This window comes from Rhinolophus hipposideros (assembly GCF_964194185.1).
Source record: "Rhinolophus hipposideros genome assembly, chromosome: 9".
NCBI classification, from domain to species: domain Eukaryota; kingdom Metazoa; phylum Chordata; class Mammalia; order Chiroptera; family Rhinolophidae; genus Rhinolophus; species Rhinolophus hipposideros.
Genome location: NC_138055.1, coordinates 67,199,664 through 67,221,141, shown reverse-complemented (window position 1 = coordinate 67,221,141; position 21,478 = coordinate 67,199,664). Strand labels below are relative to the sequence as shown.

The 21,478-nt window shown below is 36.7% G+C and overlaps 1 protein-coding gene across 6 annotated transcripts in view; it reads left to right on the top strand.

Moving 5' to 3' along the window:
- Positions 1–19,423, top strand: part of TSPAN8 (tetraspanin 8) — a 234,628-nt gene extending 215,205 nt beyond the window's left edge. For 5 of the 6 annotated variants that reach the window (XM_081059236.1, XM_081059235.1, XM_081059238.1 and 2 more), the window contains 5 exons: positions 1,180–1,254; positions 1,356–1,463; positions 5,449–5,583; positions 8,342–8,425; positions 12,423–14,114. In XM_081059236.1, coding sequence (XP_080915362.1) covers positions 1,180–1,254; positions 1,356–1,463; positions 5,449–5,583; positions 8,342–8,425; positions 12,423–12,476 — 456 coding nt within the window. In that variant the 3' untranslated portion in view covers positions 12,477–14,114. Of the gene's footprint in view, positions 1–1,179; positions 1,255–1,355; positions 1,464–5,448; positions 5,584–8,341; positions 8,426–12,422; positions 14,115–16,213 lie in introns of those variants that run through there. The other variant, XM_081059239.1, reaches the window with a different exon arrangement.
- The last annotated feature ends 2,055 nt before the right edge of the window (positions 19,424–21,478 follow it).

Genomic DNA, 21,478 nt, shown 5'->3' with positions numbered 1-21,478 from the left:
CTAAATGATGCACTGCCATTAAGGAAATTAGAACCCATTAGGGAAGATGGACAAGTAAAAAATTAGCTACAATGGGAGTGGCCCAAGAAGAAAAGGGCAAGGTTATAGGAGGGAACTTTCAAAGCAGAAGCCAGAAGTGAATATGGTATTTGTACAGGTGAGGTTGTAAAGAGCTTTCCAGCGGAGGCAAAACAACTGGCCTTTTGTGCGGACCACAAAGCCTTGGGTATGGCTAGAGAGTGGCAGAAGCTATTTTCGGTAAATAATGGGAGATGAGTCTGAGTGTGGACTCTGGCAAAATCATATTCCATGCTAAAATAATTGTAAGATAGTGAGATAATCATGTCTGTCACTTAGAAAGCTTCAAGAAGGATGGATTCATTTAGGATAACCCACAGACTTCAGTTTTAAAATACACAGTAGAAAATAATAAATGGATATAGAAAAAATATTAGAAAAATCATCAAATATTGATTAGATATAAATCTGACATAAGAGTTTACCAGAGCTCCTCTAAACTTGTGTCTCTCATAAAATAAGTATTGTGTCAGTCCTGAAAAAACATTTTTTAATTGTTTATTATGAGGGAAGGTAGAGAAAGAGATTTAATGAGACTCCATAACATGCATAGTGGTTGATTTTTTTATTTAATAAGGCCTCATTTGCAATTTGAGGAATTTAATTACACGAGGAGCTTGTTTTAAAAAATAATTAATTTGTGGGCTGTATTCTCCAAAGTTATGATTCAACAGATCTGAGGCAGGTTTCAGGACTACATTTATAACAAGGCCCAGGTGATTTTGATAGTGGTAGAAACATTTTGTAGTCAGTTCTGAAGTTTGTTTTGAACTTTGTGTTTGATGAAGAATGAGGAGAAAGATAATATTCAAATAATTTTATCTAAGTTTTAAAACTTTCCCCCATTCGACATCATACTGATGCCTACAATTTCATGAATAAATTTTCGTGTTAACCGCTTTCTATGGTCAGTATTTGGAGCAAATGTTCCTGAGTAGTAATGGTCCCAAAATTTGCTTCTTAAAGCAAAAGGTGGACGAAAGAAAGGGTGGGTCAAACTGTAATATGACCCAGACTGCAGAAAGAAGGACCATGTCAAAACGTCCCGATGTGTTATTGAATGAACTGGGAATAATACACATGCCTTTTCCTTTTTTTCAGTTTTTCATAGGCTTGCTTTTGATCCTGATCGTGCAGGTGGCAGCAGGTATCCTAGGAGCTTCTTTCAAATCTGAGGTGTGTACAAATATGATATTTGATAATTTTGGAAAAGTCTGAAAAATAAAAATACTACCTTGTGGCTTGAATAATTTAACAATATTTTTTTTAATTTTCAGTTTGAACAAATTATGAATACGACTCTTCATGAAAACGTAGAGCTCTTGAGCGGAACTGATGATAATGCAAAATCATTCCAGAAAGCCCTGTCTAAATTTCAAGAAGAGGTAATTAGAATTTGTAGGTTATTTGGGGAGTTGGGAATAGTTCTTCTGGGTTTACTTAATTTTTAACAGGCAGATTCCTTACAGATTAAAAATAATCTCTCCATTTTGCAGATTTTGACTGATGATTTTTGTCACCGTGCATTAAGAAAAATCCACGAATCTTTCTACTTTTCCCTCAGCATCTTGTGAAGTTCTAAAGCAGTTTAGAATGACAGAGATTAAGAAGATATGTTTTATGACAGATTGAGCCTCATTTGGGCCAAATCAATAATTGTTTGAATGTTTACCTTTTAGAAAGATAGTATGTTTGGGGTGTTTGGAGAGAATCCCTCTCTCTCACTCCATGCCCCCTCCTCATAAAAATAATTATAGCTATCATTTATTACTACTTACTATGCACCAGGCTTTACCTTGAATAGCTCATTTAATTCTCACAACACTGTGAAGTGGATACTACAATTATCCTCATTATTCCTATTTGACAGATGAGGAGCTTAGGGCTGGGAGAGGTCTGACAGCTGACAAGTGATGGGGTTGGAATTTTAACCCAGGTCTGTCTGACTAATTAATTTTCTTTAATCAATACACTAACCCCTCGCCCCCCAGTTTGTAGTTAGTTTGCTTATGTATTTATTTAGGCTGCTTTGCTATCTTTAGAGTAAAGTCACCACTTGGGCAACCATTGAAGGTATTCTACTATCTGGCTCCTACCTAATATTTTAATTTTGTGAAACACTGCTTCATAATGAAAACACTAGTCCAGCTAGGTTTGTCTACCCAGGATCCCTGCCTTTCTGCCTTTGCATCATTCCCCATCTTTGGATGCTTACTACTTTTCTCTTTCTTTTCAAATACTACATGTACTTTAACGCTTGACTGAAATAATATTGCTTAACTCTGTGAAAATCATTCCAACCATACCTTCTTTACTTGTAATTCTCATCATATTAACTACATGTAGCATTCATTTCACATGTGTCGTAGAAACTCGCAGAATCTTAGAGGAGAACTGGATTTTACAGAACATTACCCTGACTTCTCATTGACTGAAGTATTTTATGTTTATGTTCATCCACCCTCCGATTAAATATTGAAGAGCTGACAGTTTACCAATTTTTGTCCATCCTACCCCATCCCACTTATATCCAAGTCTGATGATTAGTGTGTTCTTTCTTAATTTGAAACGAAAACTGCCTCCCTAGATTTTACATCATTTAGTCCTAGTTCTTCCTTCTAGAGTTTCAGAGGAAAAAGAAAATCTACAGATGGGTCTATGCACTGCAACCTTTTCTTTGAAAATGGCTATCGTGTGACTTCTAAAAGCTTTGCTGTTCAATTTCAAACATCCTTCCTTGAGCTATTTATCAGATGATATTTTTCCAAAGCATGCCCCAGTTCCCATTTGGATAGACGTCAACTTGTAAAAATTCTGCCTGAAGTATCATCTCCAAGAGCCAAAACCTGATATGAGTCAGTCCCTGCTTAAGTTTCTCTGTGTTGTGCTTTTCCTAGTTCTCCTATAGCTGCATCCCTTGATCCTCTCCCCTCTGGATCATTCCCACTCTAATCGTGGATTAATCCAAGTTTAAAGCAGGAAGAATTTAGGCAACTCAGTTCCTTCTCTGGGTGGGACTGAGCATCCTTGGTTCTCCCTGGTAATTGTCCTGGAACAAAAGGTACTACAGGTAATCACTGGGTCTCTGGGTTGTGTCCTGAGTCATACTTGCTGCACAGTGTCCCTGGCATCCAAGCTCTCAGTGCCAACCGTGAGGATATAAACGTTCTGCTTGTTGTAGCACAATTCTGAATTGTTTTCATTCTTATACACTAATCCTGTGCCTGAAGCTACTTGTGTTCACAGGACCCCTTAGTTCTTTTCTATTGTACAGTCTAAGTTTTTTTTTCTCTTATCCACCAGGACTCCCTCCCTCTTTCCCTTCTTCCCTCCCTCCCTTTCTCCCTCCCTGCTTTTTTCCCTTTCTTCCTTCCTTCCTTCCTTCTATCCATCCATCTGTAATGCTTCTTTGGAAAAACATCCTAACTCAAACTCTGGCTGGTTGATCTGGGGCCCACTACACATGGACAGAAGGTATAGATATTAAGTGGCTTTTGCTTTGTATTTCAGGGAATTCCCATACAAATTCTCTGCTAACATAATAATGGAATGTGCCCCTCTTGGATTCTTGGTGATGACTGTTTGTCAGAGGTTATTGTCTCATTCCCTGCGTAGTGCCTTGTTCATTCATCTGTTATAACTCTTTCAACAAGTCCTGACCGACTTCTTCCCCAACTGCTCCCACATCTGATCTGGTGACCAGATATCATGCCAAGTTCAGCCTTTCTATAATAACTCCTACTCTGTCTTCTGTGTGTAGGCCTCTATGCCTCCCTAAGAAATCCTGAGGTATATTGTATTACAAATATGGACTGATATGTGACTGCACATAGTGGGACTTATATCCCTTTCCGTCGGGAATATCTGTATCAATTAATACTATTCAAGATTATTTACTCGGAAAGGGTGAACGATTAATCATGTCTACCATGAGAACAGGAAAGGAGCTCATTTCAAGATTGCTTTCTTTGCTAATATTGATTGACCTTGGGACCAACTGCAATCTCCAGCTCTTTGTCGTATGAATGCCCATGGAGTCATGTATTTGTGCAATGAAGTCTTTGAGCCAAAGTGTATCAGTTAAACTTGTTAGTTTAAGTCCATGGTTTGAAACATCTTTGGAGCTCAGTTCTATTCTCCAATGTATTAATCATCACTCCCAGCTCTAATCAGCTACAGAGTTGAAAAGATACTTTCCATATCTTTATCTAAATCATTGCTGTCAATGTTGAACAGATCATGTGCAGTGAGAACATAATGGAAATAACCACAAAGCAAAAACAACAATAATAGTTAACACATATCGAGTGCTTTCTTCAAGCCAGGCATTGGGCTAAGCACTTCATATCTTCACTTAGATTTTCACATTATTATCTTCACAACAAATCTACAAATTAATACTATTACTAGCAACTATTATTATCTGTATTTTACAGATGAAGAAGCTGTGGCACAGAGAGGTTTAAGTAACATGGGCTATGTGGTCACCCAGCCAGTAAGTGAAAGTTCTTCCAATATCCTGGCATTACAATATATCTGAGCCTGGAAAACCACCCAGTCTGGGTTTCATTTGCTTCAGCAATTTTTGTCTACCTCTCTCCATGACGAGTTTTCTCCTTAATGGAGCAAACAGGACAAGATGAAGAATAATTACTTCTCTCTTTTATCTAATAATATGTACACTGACTGAGTCATTGGGCTTATCATTTCCTTCTTTTTGTTCGCCAAACATGACCACAAATTCCCATAGTGTTTCCCCATGTTTCGGTTTGTTCTGAGCCTTAATCTTTCTGACATATTTGAAGAGTTTTGTCTCTCATTTGTACCCCTTTCCCTCTTGTACAGATGTCCATGTAAAATGTAATCTGATGAGAGGTGCGCTGAGCATTTTCTTTGGCCTTGAAGAGGCCTCTTATCCCTTCCCTCCTAGCTTCCAAAAGTGATCAAAGATCATGAGATGGAAATTTCATTTTTTAAAACCTCTCATTTCCTTTGAGCAAAAGTTCTTTAAAGAGATCTTGACTCTTTCAGGACCTCTTGGGAAGCTTCTTTCCAAAAATCTAGGGTATGTAAATCTGATTTTGCCTCTCTTTTTGTTTTGAAAAACTGGAAGGTGAGTTTTTTATCTTCTTTCCAAGTTCATCAAACTTTTGCATCTGTAACTCATTTTTCCTTGCTTAATATTAAGACCAAAAAGGAAAATTCTGTCATTTTTGCTTCTACATTCAGAGACGTAGGTGAGGTAACTTACACAATATTTTAGTATAAGAAACATCTTAATAATGGTTTCAGAAGAATATGATTCAATGTATTGACAGTGTTTTTATCTTCTTTAGTGACTGCTTTTTGTATCTATTTTTCATCAAACAGTTTAAATGCTGTGGTTTGGTCAATGGAGCTGCTGACTGGGGTAATAATTTTCAAAACAATTACAAGACATGTGAATGTTCAGATACGCCAGATTCTTCTTGTGTAGTTTATGAAGGCAAGACTGTTTACAAACAGGTAAGAACAAATCAAATTTGGCACAGTAAGTCATTCTGTTAATTTTTTTCACAATGCCAGTCTACAAAACATTAAATTGCAATTAATGGGAATCATGATATAAAAGTCCTAGGAATTTCCCAGATAAAAAAGAAATCCTTATTTAAAGATAAATGGATATAAAGAAGATGAAAGTATTTAATTTCTTCTGTGAGTCTGGCATCATTTAAATTCAACTCTAATAGATCAGAGGAACATTCTACTGCAAGGGGAGGCAAAGTACAAACTAACAGATAAAGGTTTATTTTGTCCTCTCTTTGGTGACTTTCATCATTATTCTCTATTTCTTCTATTTTAACATAAGTTCTAGAACTCTATACTTTCACTTTAATTTTAAAATTAAATCTTTCTTTACCTAATGTTCCTTTTCTCAAGTAATTGTACAGGTATAAGGAAAGGACTTGGCCTTTTTGAGGTTTCAGCTCTGGATGTTAAGTGTACTTACTAATTTGTCTAATTATTACTCCAATTTAAAAGTTATCCCAGATATTTAAAGTCAATTGAAAAATCTGGGTTTCTCTTTTATGTGTTGTAGATGTCATATTTATGTCACTTGTGGATGGCAATTTGTGAATGTCATATTTCTTATTGCTGAATTCATCAGATACTTACTGACCACCTCCTATGTGCCAGGCCTTCTACCAGCTGCTGGGGCTCCCTTCCTGAACAGGGCACAGTGTCTGCTCTTAGGGAAGAGAGAACGATAATTAGGCAACTTCAACCCAATGAACTATTGGTATTTCTTGGATAGGGGCAGGCACAAAGTGTTATGGGACCCCATCTAACTTAGTCTTCGGGGTTCAAAGTATGGCTTCCTAGAGGGCATGATATCTGTCTCTAACCATAGAGCTTTATATAATTTGTTTATTTGGCCTGGAAGGAATGTGTATAAAAATGACAGTTGATGTTAATGTTTCATTTATTTTGTTATTCTTTAGTGCCCCTACTATGTGTTTGACAGACCTTGCTAGAATCAGACATGCTTCTGGATCCTCTAGGGGATTATAGTCTAGTTGGGAGAAAGACATATAACAGCTATTATAATTCAATGAATTAATTTCTGTAACACCTGAACATTATTTTCAATCTAGCATTGGTTTAGTAATGGCTACTGAGGTTAATTTTATATTAGGAAATAGAAAGTATCTCAGGAGAAATTTCTCTCCTGCAGACTGTCATATCCCTAATGATTTTACTAATCATCAAAATTAAGGAGACTATGCTGAAGGGGAATTGCCGTTACTAGTATTTAAAGTAACACATGGAGGAGACATTATCTATCAGACCACATGTCTTTTTATTGTCCAAGTAATATCAGTAAAAATATTTTATTCTTACTTTTTATATTCCTTCCTGCTTCCTTCCTCCTACCTAATTCTAGTGACACAATATACACAAGGAAGAGGGAAATAAATATGGTATAAACAAATGTGACTTCCACTTAGGATAATGAGGAAATTAGTAAATTCAATTGCTATCTGTCTCCTTGATTCATTTTAAAGATTCAACTCAAAGACCTTTTTCCTCAGGATAGATTTTGAAAAGCCCTAGCATTATCCTTAAAAAAATAATAGGCATTCTCTCTAAATTCACACATAATTCAGTTGAGTATAGGCTGAAAGCTGCAGCAGTTTCCCAAAAGGAAAGACATAAATTCATAAAATACTTCCATCTGCCTTGTGTCATTTACAAGAAATCTGGAAAAGTAAAAAATCTGAAATGGGCCATAATTTGTTTCTTTTATCCCCCCTCCCTTTTGCCAAGATAACCTGGTTATGTAGAGAGGAAAGGGGGAGAAAACTCCTAGAGTATAACAAATGTGACTCAGTAGATACAATCATTAATCTCCTGGTTAATCCTAAGTGACATAATAATTTCTTCTAATGTTTACCACTTTGGATCAGATGAGAATGGAGAAACCGAAGGGGGAAAGACTGTTTTACTCAGCCTTATGGAGAACTTTTATTTTATTTAACAAATAGCAATATTTTTGTTAGCCCTTTGCACATATAAGACTATCATAGATAGCAATGATATCTTTTCTGGCAATATAGATAATAGCACTATTACACTGTGTAGTACTTTGCACTTTTAAAATTATTCATATAATTTACAATTTTTGGTATTTTTAGGTCTGGTCTGAAATGTTTTAAGCTTGGAATTGCATGCTGGTTTGAATAAATTTCAAAAAATATAGTAGAGAGGCAACTTTCCAAATTCTCATGTTTATCTAAAGTAAGGACATAATGATGGACATAAAAATAAAAAAACCTGATAAATATCAGTAAAGGACTTTTGAAAAACTTTATTTAAAAATGAAAATTTGCACTATAATTAGCTGAAACCCCAAACAGGGAACTCTCTGCTGTAGATTACCAAACTGAAAAATACACAATCCAGGTGATAACAACTCTGAAATGAATAATTGTAATATAGGATAAAATTATTATTTATAACTAAAGATCCTTAGATTCAGCAATGACATAGTTGAAGCAAAATTTTGTGTCTCAAATGCCTTCTAAGATATGAAAAATCACAAGTTCCACCTTTTGGAGTGGGGAGGAGCATGAAGTGGAGGCAATAATCCAACTCCTTTCTGCTGAGTTTGTTTCTTGGTAACAACGTAAAAAGTCAACCCAATGGGGGGAAAAATCTTTTTCAAATAAGGTCATCAAAATTTGATTAAAAGTAACTTTTTATATTTTGTTTTTTTTAACAGCCATGCATTTCTTTGATAAAAGACTTAGTTAAAAAACACATTATCATAATTATTGGAATAGCATTTGGACTGGCAGCTATTGAGGTACAGTATAATCCTGCATTACTAACTCTTTATTCACTCTTTTGTTTGTTAATTAATTCTTCTAACAAATATTTATGGTGAGAAAAATAAAAACTAGGTACTTCAGAAAAGCACTGGGTACCAAGTACCCAAGGGCCATCATCTCCCTCTACTGGCCTTGGGTCTGGGGAGGGGATTGCACTCTTGTGAACTGAGCAGGGCTAAGCCTATTATTTCTGAGTGATCTCTCTACTGGGAAATAAACACTGAATTTATTTCCACTTAGTTCTTAGTTCCAGATATACTTTTCCCATTGAAAACTACTTACAAGAGTTAAAGTTCCTGAAGGGAGAAAGAAAAAGCACCAAACAAATCCAAAATACAACCTTTACATTTTCTCGTCTCTCTTCCTGATTTTGAAACTGAAAATAAAAACTGAACTCCAGAGAGTGGGGAGCTGTTTTTTCCTGCTATTCCATTCTGGAGAAATCCAACAAGTTCTAAAAACTCCAGAGAGTTGCCTTTGATTTTTCTCACTGTAAGGACTCTGGACTCACTGGGAGTTGTTTCTAAGGAGACTCTACTTGAGGTTTATGTATTTACTCTTATAACTTTGATTATTGCTGTTGAAAAAAAAATCTGCATAGGATTTTTATCTTGATGGACTTTCTTGGCATGTTTGCTCTTTTATTTTCTTAAGAACTAAAGGACACTTCCTACATGGCCTACACACTTTGCCGGAAAGATGAACTAAAACTATTTCAGGGAAGCCTTCTTGGAATCATCTTTGCTCTTGGTTCATTTAGATACCAAGTGCGTCAGATTTGCTCCCAATCCTGTTCATTGCACTGGCAGGAATCCTAATGATGTGTGGGATGTCTCTTAGGTTAATGCCTCTGAGGCTCGTTCGCTCAGCTGAGTGATTGCTGCTTCACTCTCATGGAATGCTATGCACTGTCCTCCTTGGGATTTCTGGTAGCTTTATACCTCTTTCTTGTGCCACGTCATTGCCAGATTGGAATTTTTGCTGGGATTGAAGCAATGTAGTGTTTTAAGTGGTCATTTAGGTTACCGGTGGAATGCTCCAGCCAGCCATTACAGAAAAGGTAGGGGCAATTAAGCCATAAATTGTGATATTGAGTATTACGTCCTGGTAGCCCACATGAATAGGTCTAACTATGAAGCATTCTCTGCTGGAAACATGGCTGTCTTTCTTTATGTCTGATACAGGACCAAAGTTAAATGGTGCTGTGTATGCAGTCTATTTCTCTCTGTTTTGCCTTTTGTGAAATGTCCTTTATTTCTCTGCTTTGTGTTCTGGGTTAATGCTAATTTAGAAATATGAGCTTGTGGCCATAGAGGTGAGTGAAAAATCACACACATTTATACTCATACATTTATAAACATAGATCACATATACATACATGTTGCTAGAGTGGACTTGAAATGAATGATTGAAAGAGCTGGCTTTAAATGAGGTGTTCAATGTAAGTGTCAATAGAAGTATCAAATTCCATGTTAGATGTAAATTGACCATGACTGGCTCCAACCCACAGATGCTTTTAAGAAACTTCTCAAAAGTAAAGCCAGAGAAAATAAGGATATAATCAACTGGGGAGAGTGATGTCTCTGATATCATAGCCAAAGGCATTGCCAAAATCTAAATACATTTAATGGAAAATAAGATTACAAGATAAATAGCATTTCAGCATTCTATGAAATTGGTAAACTCCATGAGTTCATTACATATTTAGCTATTTTATTGGTTGTTCTAAAGATGATTAGAGAATACCTTAATAAAACCCTTTTAATAGGTGTGGAATTTATATATGTCAATATCATAAAATATAACATTTTTTTAGTTATGAAAATTAAATGTGATTTCTGCACTGTATGTAGATAGTTGGCTTAAAGAACTATTTGAATTTTTTATGTTTCAGTCTCTCAATCTAAAACCTCCAAATTTGAAGGGAAAAACATTATTTTATAGTCCCTCTTTTTATTAATAAAGGAGGTTTGAAAATAGTCTTCTGATATTCAGTCTGTAAAAATGTATCTACAAATGTACATTAGTCAGTCTTATAGTTATTAATACTAGTTGCCTAACACTTAGACCTGTTTCTATTGTTTCCCAAATTCAAATTCAAGAAATCACAAAGACTCAGAGAGAGAAAAAACCCTCTAATAAATATTTTTAAGAAGAAAAACAGGAGCAAATATATCTTTGAAGAAAATATATTCAGACTATCTCCATAAAAAATACCATATGAAAAAAATTAGTCTCCGGCGGTTAGATCTTTGGTATTAGTCTGTGCACAGGTTCTGATGGAATGGGCCAATAGTTATTTTCAAGGCCCTGTTAAGACCAAATACCTGAGGGATTCTTCTTAGTTAGGGTGTTAGGAATCAATGCAAAAATGGTTCATTTTGTAAGAAAAGTTTACCTGTGGACATTTTTGGAAATCTCATTATTCCGAATTAAATAACCAGACCATCATATCTCTCCTCATTTGTGCAGCTTACAAGCACAAAAAATGATCAGCAGGTTCTCTTCTCATTTTAACTAAGAAAAAAAAAAAAGCCACTGGCACTGATAGTCATCATTATTTTATAGGATAAAAGTTATCCTGACAGGAGGTCTTAGGAATAGAATAGCACAGTTAAAGGAGAGAAAAAGGATCATTTTATAACATTTCTTAGATTGTTCCAGAATATGGGAACTCATGTACACTACTTGGCAAATTTATCCTGACTCTTCACATACGTTACCATATGATGAATCTCTATTAATTACCTGCTATTTTTAGGAACACGATAAATTTTGTTCTCAGAGGCAGTGAGATGCAAGAAAGTGGGGTATTAACTGTCTAGTCTGCTGATGAATAGTGGCTTCTGTTTCAAGGATGTGACAGTGAAAGGTGATAGTTGCTTTCTCCCAGTATTTTGCCCATTTTCTTTATTCTTTCCTGATGCTTGTCTCCCAGACTTGAGGCTTGGGACCAAGACAAAAAGACTACATTTCAGAGCTGTTTGAAGTCATTCTAAAAGAGTGACATTGAGAACATTCTGAATGAAAATCATTATTTTTGCACAGAATTGGTGCCTACCTTTTTTTTTTTTTTTTTTTTTTTTTAATAAGACAGCAATGTTGGGCAGTAGTACTCATTTGAAATGCATTTCCAGGAAAGAATTATTAAACAGGACGTCTTAATACAGTAGCAGCGCTTGAGATGACTCAGCATAAATGGCAGCTAGCCCTCCTACTGCCTCCCCTCAAAGCACGCTCGCTGATGGGGAGGAAACTTTCCATCCGTAATACCCACGGGTCTTTCTGTGTCATTTCTATAACAAAGCCACAGCATGCTAGCCACCAACTGCAGAGCCAGTTAGGGCAAGTTTTGGAGTCCCTAATTCTTGGGAGAGTCGCTTAATGAGACAGAAATTATGTCCTGGAATTTTAACGGTGCTTTTTCACTTCAAAGGAAATTCCTGAAGTAAGCTCTTCTCCATAGATTTAGAAGTTTTTTAAGAAAACACTTTTTTTTTTCATTCTTCTTGCAATGCCTAACAATATGGCAAGAGTAATTCTAGACTCCTTGATTTTTATGCAAATAATCTAGACCAGATGATCATAACCCTTTTATGGAAGCAGTAGACATTGAGCCCCCAGAGTCCTGAGTTCCCCAAGCTCCAGGGAAGATGCCCTACAGAAGGGGGTATGTGTTTGAGAAGGGTGGGGTGTTTGGTGGCAGCTACTACTGCACAATCAAATAGGGCAGAGTGGAGGTGGATTGGCTGGCTGAAAACTGATTAAAACACAGAACTACTCAGAGAACTTTCTCAATGCTCTGTTGTCCCATTGGAGTCTCTAATTTCCCAAGAAGAGAGATGAGTTAGATAAATAAAATTAAAATGGTTAGTAACCAGAATATTTTCATGTATAATGTTCTTTCAGGCTGTTTATGTCTCTAGCATTTCCCCTTAAATTCCATGTTAATCCTATTGTTTTGTTTTCTAGATACTTGGCCTGGTATTTTCCATGGTCCTATTCTGCCAGATTGGGAACAAATGAATCTGTGGATGTGTCGAGGTATCATCAGTCAAACTCCTTTAAAATTTTGCTTTGGCCTTGTAACTTTAAACATATAAGTGCTGTATATGTTAGGGGCAGCTGTCCTATTAAAATTTCTCATTTAGCTAGACCCCAGATATATTCCAGACATTGAACATATTTCGGATTTTAGTATAATAATACTAGGAAAATGATATGAATGTTCATTTTTACTCCAAATAAAAATAACATTCTTTACCTTGGTGCTTTTTTGTGTGTCTGATCACATTGTGTTCAGGTGGTACTGTGCTTAAAACATTCATCTGGAGCCATCCAGTGGAATAATCTTCATCTCTGAGTGACAGGGCCATAGTAAATTTAGGCAGAGCATCTGAACTTTTCAGAAGCAACACCCTTTTGTGTGGTGTATCGACCATTAGTGATGAGATTGAATTAAATCTCCAGTTGAAAGACAGAGAGTGGCCCAGCTAAAAGAGTCACCATCTCATTTTTATTTATGCCAGTATCTACTAACAGTGTCTTTCTTTTCTCTATATCCATTTATGGAGACAAGATTTGAGTGCTGTCTTTCTAGCCATTGAATTTCTGGTTCCTCTCTGGACCTTCCTCTGGGACATAGTTATAACTGCTTTTACTTTCTACTTCTCACAGACATGTTTACATTTTACTTTTTATTGAGGTATAATATACACAATAAAGCAAACAAATCTTAAGTGTACACCTGTGTAAGCACTGTCCTGATTAAGATATATGATATTTCCGGCACACCAGAATGCCGGAATGACACCTCCCAGGGTGTGCTAGAGCTGGCTCATACCGATGTGCCCGATCAGACTGTATCCATATACATCTCTTCCCAACTCTGCTCAGTGACATCACATTGGGAGCTTGAAAACCATCATGGTGGGAGTATTTATACCAAGGGAATTGACATATGATATAAAAATCAGTGATTTTGTTTTTTTTGAGAGAGGGTTGTTAAACATTTACCAGTACACTACCACCATTCTCGCCAAATTCCTCCCCAGAGGTAGTCACTCTTCTGAATTCTATGACTGCAAATTAATTCTGCCTATTTTTGAACTTTCTATAAATGAAATAGTAAAATGTGCACTCTAGCTTCTTTCTTCCTCAACATTTCATTTGTGAGATTTATCTATAGTATTGCATGCAACTGTATTTTATTCTCATTGTTATGTAGTATTCCATTGTATATGAATATATATCACAATATATATCATCCATTCCTCTGTTGATGAACATTGATTGGGTTTCCTGCTGTTTTGGTGTTACTGTGAATGAAGCGGCTATAAACATTCTTTTACTTCTTTTAGTATGTATATGTATACAGTTCTAGGTAGATATGCAGAAGTGGAATTGCTTTGTATACATATATTTAGATTCAGTAGATTCTGTCAAGAACTTTTCTAAAGCAGTTGTACCAATCTGTGCTGATATTAGAAAAGTATGACAAACTCAGTCTCCTCTTCTGAGGAGGAGCAGGAGGAAGAATAGCAGTCCTTGTCAAGTAGATCAGAGTGACCAGTAAGGAGTGGGAAATTTGGGGGCGCCCTGGACTAGGTTAGATAACCTGATTCTGTGCTCCCCTATTGATGATTAAAGCCACTGTCCTCCTCTGAGCACTTATCTCTCCTGGGAACTATAACAGAAACTATACTTTTATTAACTTGTTTCTTCTCACCACATCCTGATGAGGTAGATACTATCAACTATTATCCTCATTTTGCAGGTAAGAAAATTGAGACTTTGAGCTCTAAGTTAGGTAACTTGTCCAGAGCCAAACCATTAGTAATTGACAGAACTGAGACTCAGACCTCGAAAATTGCTGCCCAGACCCTGGCTGTGGATCATGCTCAATTCGGTTTTCCCATAATATGTCAATAAATAAATTTTCCATATTTTATTATAAATACCTATTCACACGTTTCCTCTGTTAGTATATGTCTTATTTGTCTTTATGTCCCCAGTACCTATTGCAGTACTTGGCACATAATAGACACTCAATAAATTGTAGCTAAACATAACACTTAGATTTTTGAGAGCTTACTATATGCCTAAAAATATTCTAAGCACTTTGCATAGAGTAACTTGTTTAATCCAGAACAACCCTTTTAGGCGAATACTATTTATTATTAGACCTAATTTACAGATGAAGAAACTTGGGCCCAATGAGGTTAACTAACTTTTTTTAGGTAATGGAACTAGGTATGTGGAGGAGTTGTGATTCAGTCTAAGTGACTCAAAACCTGTGTTCCTTATGTTATATCATTTGTGCCCTACTTTACACTGTTGTTAGGAGAAGTAGATAAGGAAACAAGCTCCTTTGCATAGTGTCATGCACATATTAGGATACCTTCTAGAAATATTTTTATGGTGTCAATGGTATAAAGAACTATGTCAGCCAGGGTAGGCAGGAAAGCAAACACTCTCTAGCTATTTAAATAATGGAAATATAATACAGAGAATTGCTGTATTAGTCGGCTTGGGTTACCATAACAAAATACCACAGCCTGGGTGGCTTAACCAACAGACATTAATTTTCTCACAGTTCTGGAGGCTGGAAGTCCAAGATCAGGGTGCTGGCAGATTCCGTTCCTGGTGAGAGCCCTCCTCTTCCCTTGCAGATGGACCACCCTCTTGCATATCCTCCTCTGGAAGAGGGAGAACGAATGAGCTCTCTGATGTCTTGTAAAAACAGTAATCCTCTTGGATCAGGGCTCAACCCTTATGACCTCACCTAACTTTAATTAATTCCTGACTCCAAATACCCTCACCCTGAGGGTTAGGGCCCAAACATGAATTGGGCTGGGAGACGGCACAATTCAGTCCATAGCAACTGCTTACACAGCTGAGAGAAGAAGGAAGGAGCCAAATGGGATGGCAAGGTAAACCAGAAATTAGCAGTAGGAAGTTGCTACCACCCTTAGGACTGGAGGGACAATGACAATGTTACCAGCGCCCAGGATCCAGGACCAAGGGGTGGAAGATGGAAGCATGGCAGGGAGAACAGAGGAAGGACTGCCTTGCAGGAGTAGGAGCCATGAAGGTGACCGAATAGCTACTGTCAGAACAGAGAAAGGGAGACGTAGCATGACTTCTTCCCTCCTGTCTATTTTGATCTTTTTTGTTTGTTTGTTTGAGGTGTATAAAACAATGTAATAGTTAGACATTCACACCCCTCACAAACTGATAACCCCTCCCCCAATCTACTACCCCTCTGACATTGTAGATAGCTGTTACAATTCCACTGACTATTCCCTATGCTGTACTCCACCTCCCATGGGACCATATGTGTATACACACATATGTGTGTATACATATATGTATGTATACATATGTGTGTATACATATGTATGTATACATATATGTGTGTATACATGTGTATGTATACATATACATGTGTGTATACATATACATACATATATACATATATGTATGCATATATGTGTGTGTATATATATATATATATATATATATATATTTGACGTTCAGTATTATTCAACTTCAGCTTCAGGTGTATAGCGCAGTGGTCAGGCAGTCTGCGAAGTGGTCTCTCTAATAAGTCCAGTGCCCATTTGGCACCCTATATAATCTACAACATTATTGATTATATTTCCCAAACTGTATTTCATGTGCCTGTGGCTCTATTGTGACTACTAATTTATACTCTCTAATCCCTTTGCCTTCTCCCCCATCCTCACCCCTCTCTCATCTAGCAACCATCAGTTTTTGTTTTTTTCTCCCCCAATATCTCTGAGTCTATTCCAACCTTTTACCAGTACTTCCCATTGGCTGAACTCACATAGAAGCCAGAAAACAAAGAAGCCTGGACCATGGAGTTTCTCTGATACAAAGCAAAGCTGAGAATGGCAAGGACTGGACGGAGTAGACTGGGAAGACTGTCATAGCAATTGGAGATTTAGAGAGCAAGCACACGGAGGCTGAACTTCTGATTAAAGGGTCTACAAATCGAAAATATAACTGAGATTGCACATTTTTATGAGAAATGGTACAATTTCTTGGATTCTTTCTGTCTTGGCAAAAATTCAAAGCATATTAGGGATAGAGAGGAATTTTTAGAGCAGTTGTCTTAAACTGAAGGCCATTTGCCTCTCTGGGGATATTTGGCGATACCTGGAGACAGTTTTGGTTGTTACAACTTGAGGGCTAGGGGAATGTTAATGCTAAAAATCCTACAATGCACAGGAATGCTTACCCATAACAAAGAATTATCCAGTCTAAACGCCCACAGTGCTATGCTGGAGAAACCCTGCTTTGGAGAATCACATCTAAATATCAAAATATCCTCTTCCCTGGAAGCAATAGGTGCAGATTATCCTAGAAAGTGAACTGGATTGGAGTCAGGAGTCGTTTTAGAAGGGTTCCAATAACTTGATGGCTTTGTGACCTTTAACAAGTCACTCAACTGCAAATGAGAAATTTTATATCTAGAAGAAGATGTTTATTTGCTTGTGGTAGTTCACTGAGATTTTAATTTTGATCTTTGGTACTGAAGGTGATTATGAGGAAAGCATTTATTCCCTTGAAGGATATTAAAATCAGGTTTAAGAATAAGCTCATATTTTACCTTCATGCTTCCCCAAACCAATTACAGTATTAAAGAAACATTAAATTTGATTAAATTACTTAAGAATCACAGCAAGAACAAAATAAAAATTTAATCAAATTGATAACTCAATATAGATGAAAATGTTTCTTCCAATTAAGAGAAATGTAGGAATTATCTCCATTATAATTAAGACTGTACAATTGCACTACCTTAGATATAGGAAATATATATTAAAGTTTGACAAATCCTTCTGAAACCTGTCCATTTCTCTGCTTCTCTATGGCTACCATCCTATCTGATCTTTCACAATCCCTCCTGAGGTAGAAACACCTACTGGTCTACTCAATATCCTTTCTTTCTTTGTTTACTTTACTGATACATATCCCTGATTTTGTTGGACTATAATGAGCCCGACTAAAATATTTTATTTCCCACCACCCACTGTAGTGAAACTCCTCTTTAACACACCTAGTAGACACACAAAGAACATACATAATTGGTGAGTGTTTCTCATCCTCCACAGCAGCAGGCTGATCCCATTTTTAATCTCACAGTAACGTAAGACCATCTTTTAAATGACTGAATTTGTTTGGCCCAATAGAACATTAAAGTAAAATTTTATCATATTTGATAAAAGAGACACTCTCTCATGTGTGTAATCTAAATTGACCAAATTTCACATAATTTGAACTGTACACAGTTGAAAAAAAATGTAAGTTCTTCTGTACCCCAGACTGAGATGGATGTCTTGGGTGACAATACAAACCTTCCTTTAAGAGCTGAAACCTATGTAACTTTACTAACCATTGTCACTCCAATAAACTTGGATAAAATAAAATAAAAAGAAGTAGTTCTGTACTAGACAAGCACAGTGAGCCGGCTGGCAAAACTGGAATGTTGTTTCAAATTGCCTCAAGATCTGTTTCTGGTCTCCTTGTTTTGTTCTATCCTTGAACTATTACCATACGGTTGAATGTTATAAGGCTTGATGTAAAATAGAATAAGCTCTCTCACTTTGTTATTAAATGCTATGGTTATTCTTTGCCCTTGTGTTTCTGTAAAAATTTTAGAATTAGCTTGTCAATTTACACACACACACATCACACATACACACACACACACACACCACACACACATTCCTACTAGAATTTTTGAGATTGACATTTCATGATTCTTTTATAAATGATTTTTTTGAAATTCCAATTTTTACTTTTTGTAGTTGATACATAGAAAAACAATTTTGCATGTGATGACCTTGAATCCAGTAACTTGGCTAAATTTATTTATTAAACAATTGAAAGATTTCTAACAGAAAAATTCTACAATGTTATTAAGAGACATAAAAGAGAATCTAAGTAAGTGGATAGCTATGCCATGGATGGGGAGACTCAAATGTTGTACCGATGTAAGCTATCAATTCAAATACCTAGGAATAAATATAATAAATAATTGCAAGACTAACAAAATTCATAAAACATTCTTAAGAGAAATGAATGTATATAGACATAATTTTGGGATTGATCTTGAATCTAGTAACCTTGCTAAACTTACTAGTTACTTTTAATAATTTACCTGTAGATTCTATTGTGTAGGGACTTTCAATGTGTACCACTGTGTCATTGGCTAATAATACAGCTTTATTTCTTCCTTTCTAATATTCATACTGTTTAATTTCTTTTTCTTGATTTATTGCATTGACTAAGACCTCTAGTGCAATGGTGAATAGAAGTAGTGTCATCCATGAGTGTGCAATGTAGATATATAGGTTTTGTTTTTGTTTTATAAATTCTAGGATTAGGGTATGCTAGTTTCGTCAGTAACCAAAATCATACCAAAATTCAGCACAGGACTAGGGACGTATGTAAAGAAAAAGCTATTTTAAGTTACATTATTGATTAGAAGTTTCATAAGTCTAGAATAAAAAAGAAATTTGAAGGAAAGCTTGGATGGAGTGAAATAGCAATTAACAGCATTGGAATAGTGGCAGGGGCCAGTTACCCAAACATATTTTTCCCTCAAGAAAAGCAGTAATGGGCACTGGGCTGGAATGAAACAGATGGCCCTAAACATATTTTAAATTAGCAACATCCACATTTCTCGTTATGAGCATTCAGCCACTTGGAAAGCAGTTTGAATAGGAACATGAACTTGTAATAAAAAAATCTGGGTTTAAATTCCAGCTCCATCATTGTGTAACCACAGGCTAGTTGCTTAATGCCTTTGAAGCTCAGTTTCTCACCTGTAAATTGAGGATAATGATTCACACTTATTAGAATCATTATAAAGATAAAGTGAAACAACATATGTACGTTACTGGTTATACAAAAATGTACAATAAATGTTAGTTTTCTGCCCCATTTTGGTTTGAATTCTTCTTTATCTCGTGTTGCTGTATAATAGTTTTGACATATTTAACTACATTCTTTTATCTTGGTCCTTCTTGTCTCACCACCACCCTTATGCTTCCTCACTGTTCAAGAACATAATAGGGAACTCAAGGAGGAAGTGATAAGAATGGGAAGCAGAGGTACTGTGCAGTGCTTCTATGTAGCTTTTGCATTTGAAAGTTTAACATTTTAAGGCAGATATCTTCAACTCATGGGTTATGGGCTGTGTCTGCATTCAGATGTGTTTTGTATTGCTTCACAGTGCATAAAATGTTTTAAATTGTTCCTAGCACTTAAAAACTGGGGTCCTTCATAACTCTGGGATATCTGGCACAGCTAGAGCTGCATTTTCAAAAGGAGGATTGGGTAGAACTACAAGGCTGTTCCTTGAGGTGGGCTGTTGAAGTCCAGTTTGGCACAGCCCCAGGGGCCTGCTCCTGCAGCTGTGGTAAGCATTCACGTCTGTGTGTCCTACCTGGGGATGTTTTATGAATCTGGAGTATAGACACATATTTGGGAGAAGCAAGGAGGAGAGATTTAGACATTGCTGGACCCTCACCAACTTAGAACAGGTGTCTCCCAGATCCAAACTGTGGGCAACAGAGAATGAGAGGAGGAAACATGTGAGTTCAATGTGTGTGTGTGAAGTTAAAACTGCTTGGCTGAGCACCTGGAGAGGCAGTACGTCCTCTAGATCAGGCACAGAAGTATCTAAACAGCCTCATGCCCCAACTGTGGTACCAAAGTGATAGTCCTCTACCTCAGCTGCGGCTTTGTCCCAGAAGTCGCCATGAGAACTGAAACAAGGTCTTTCTCTTGGTGCTCTCTGTGCAACCGTGGGCCTTATGAGCAATAATCAGATTGGCTCCTCCAACTCCCTCAGTGCCAATATCTGGGCACTGAGGTTTCCAAAAACTTGTTCAGGATACTTTTCTACCTTCTGTGTTTCCCAGAAAATAAGACCTAACTGGACCATCAACTCCAATGCATCTCTTGGAGCAAAAATTAATGTAAGACCTGGCATATTATATTATATTATGTTATATTATATTATATTTTATATTAAAGACCGGGTCTTATAGTACAATAAGATCAGGTCTTATATTATTTTTTGCTCCAAAAGAAACATTAGAGCTGATGGTCTGGCTAGGTCTTATTTTCCGGGAAACACGGTGTCCCCCTATATCCCTCTCCACAATAGGCAATTAAAATGCAATTTACTTACTTTTTTTTTTTTCTATCTGTTTCTATGACTTGAGAGTACTGGCTTTTATTCTTTTTTTTTTTTTTTTGACCTCTTTGCCCCCCTGTCACCACAACTTTCTTGAAATCTGGTCCTGTGGCTTCCACAATTCTACCATCTCCTGTTTCTCCTCCTTTTCTATCTGCTTCCAGCTCTCTCACCATCCGTCTGACTGCCAGTCAGGCACTCACTGAGCTGGCTGCTCTTTCTATATCTATTCTATATTCTATTTCTTTCTTCTGGACACTGTTCTAATTTGGGAGTTTCTCAGGCTTCTAGTCTTAGTCTATTTCCTTTTACTTCCTCTTCCATGTCAATCCTAACTATTTTCAAATCCCCCATGAACTATCAGGTCTTCAAAATCCATCGCCCTGGTCAGGACTGCCCTTCTGAGTTGAATTTTTGGCTGCTAAGTAGAGATGACTTAGACATACCTGCTTCTCCTTCTTCCTTTTTGACATTGGGTATTAGCATTCACAAATTAGTCACCTCAGAGGCATCTTCAGAGCTAGGCATCACGGTCATCTTCACATTCCATCTTTACCTACTTGTCTAATTAGGCACTTCTGTTCTATCTTCTCTCTCTCCCACTAGTCATAGCCTCAGTTCGGGCCATCATTATTTCTCTTCGGGATCATTGTAATAATCTCTTGATGGGTTTTTCTATGCTTGTTGGTTCCCTCTTTAAATCCATTGGTACCACAGGAATTATGATATTTCTAACATGCAGATGTTATGTTACATTACTTTCTCCCCAAATTATAATTGACTACAAGGCTCT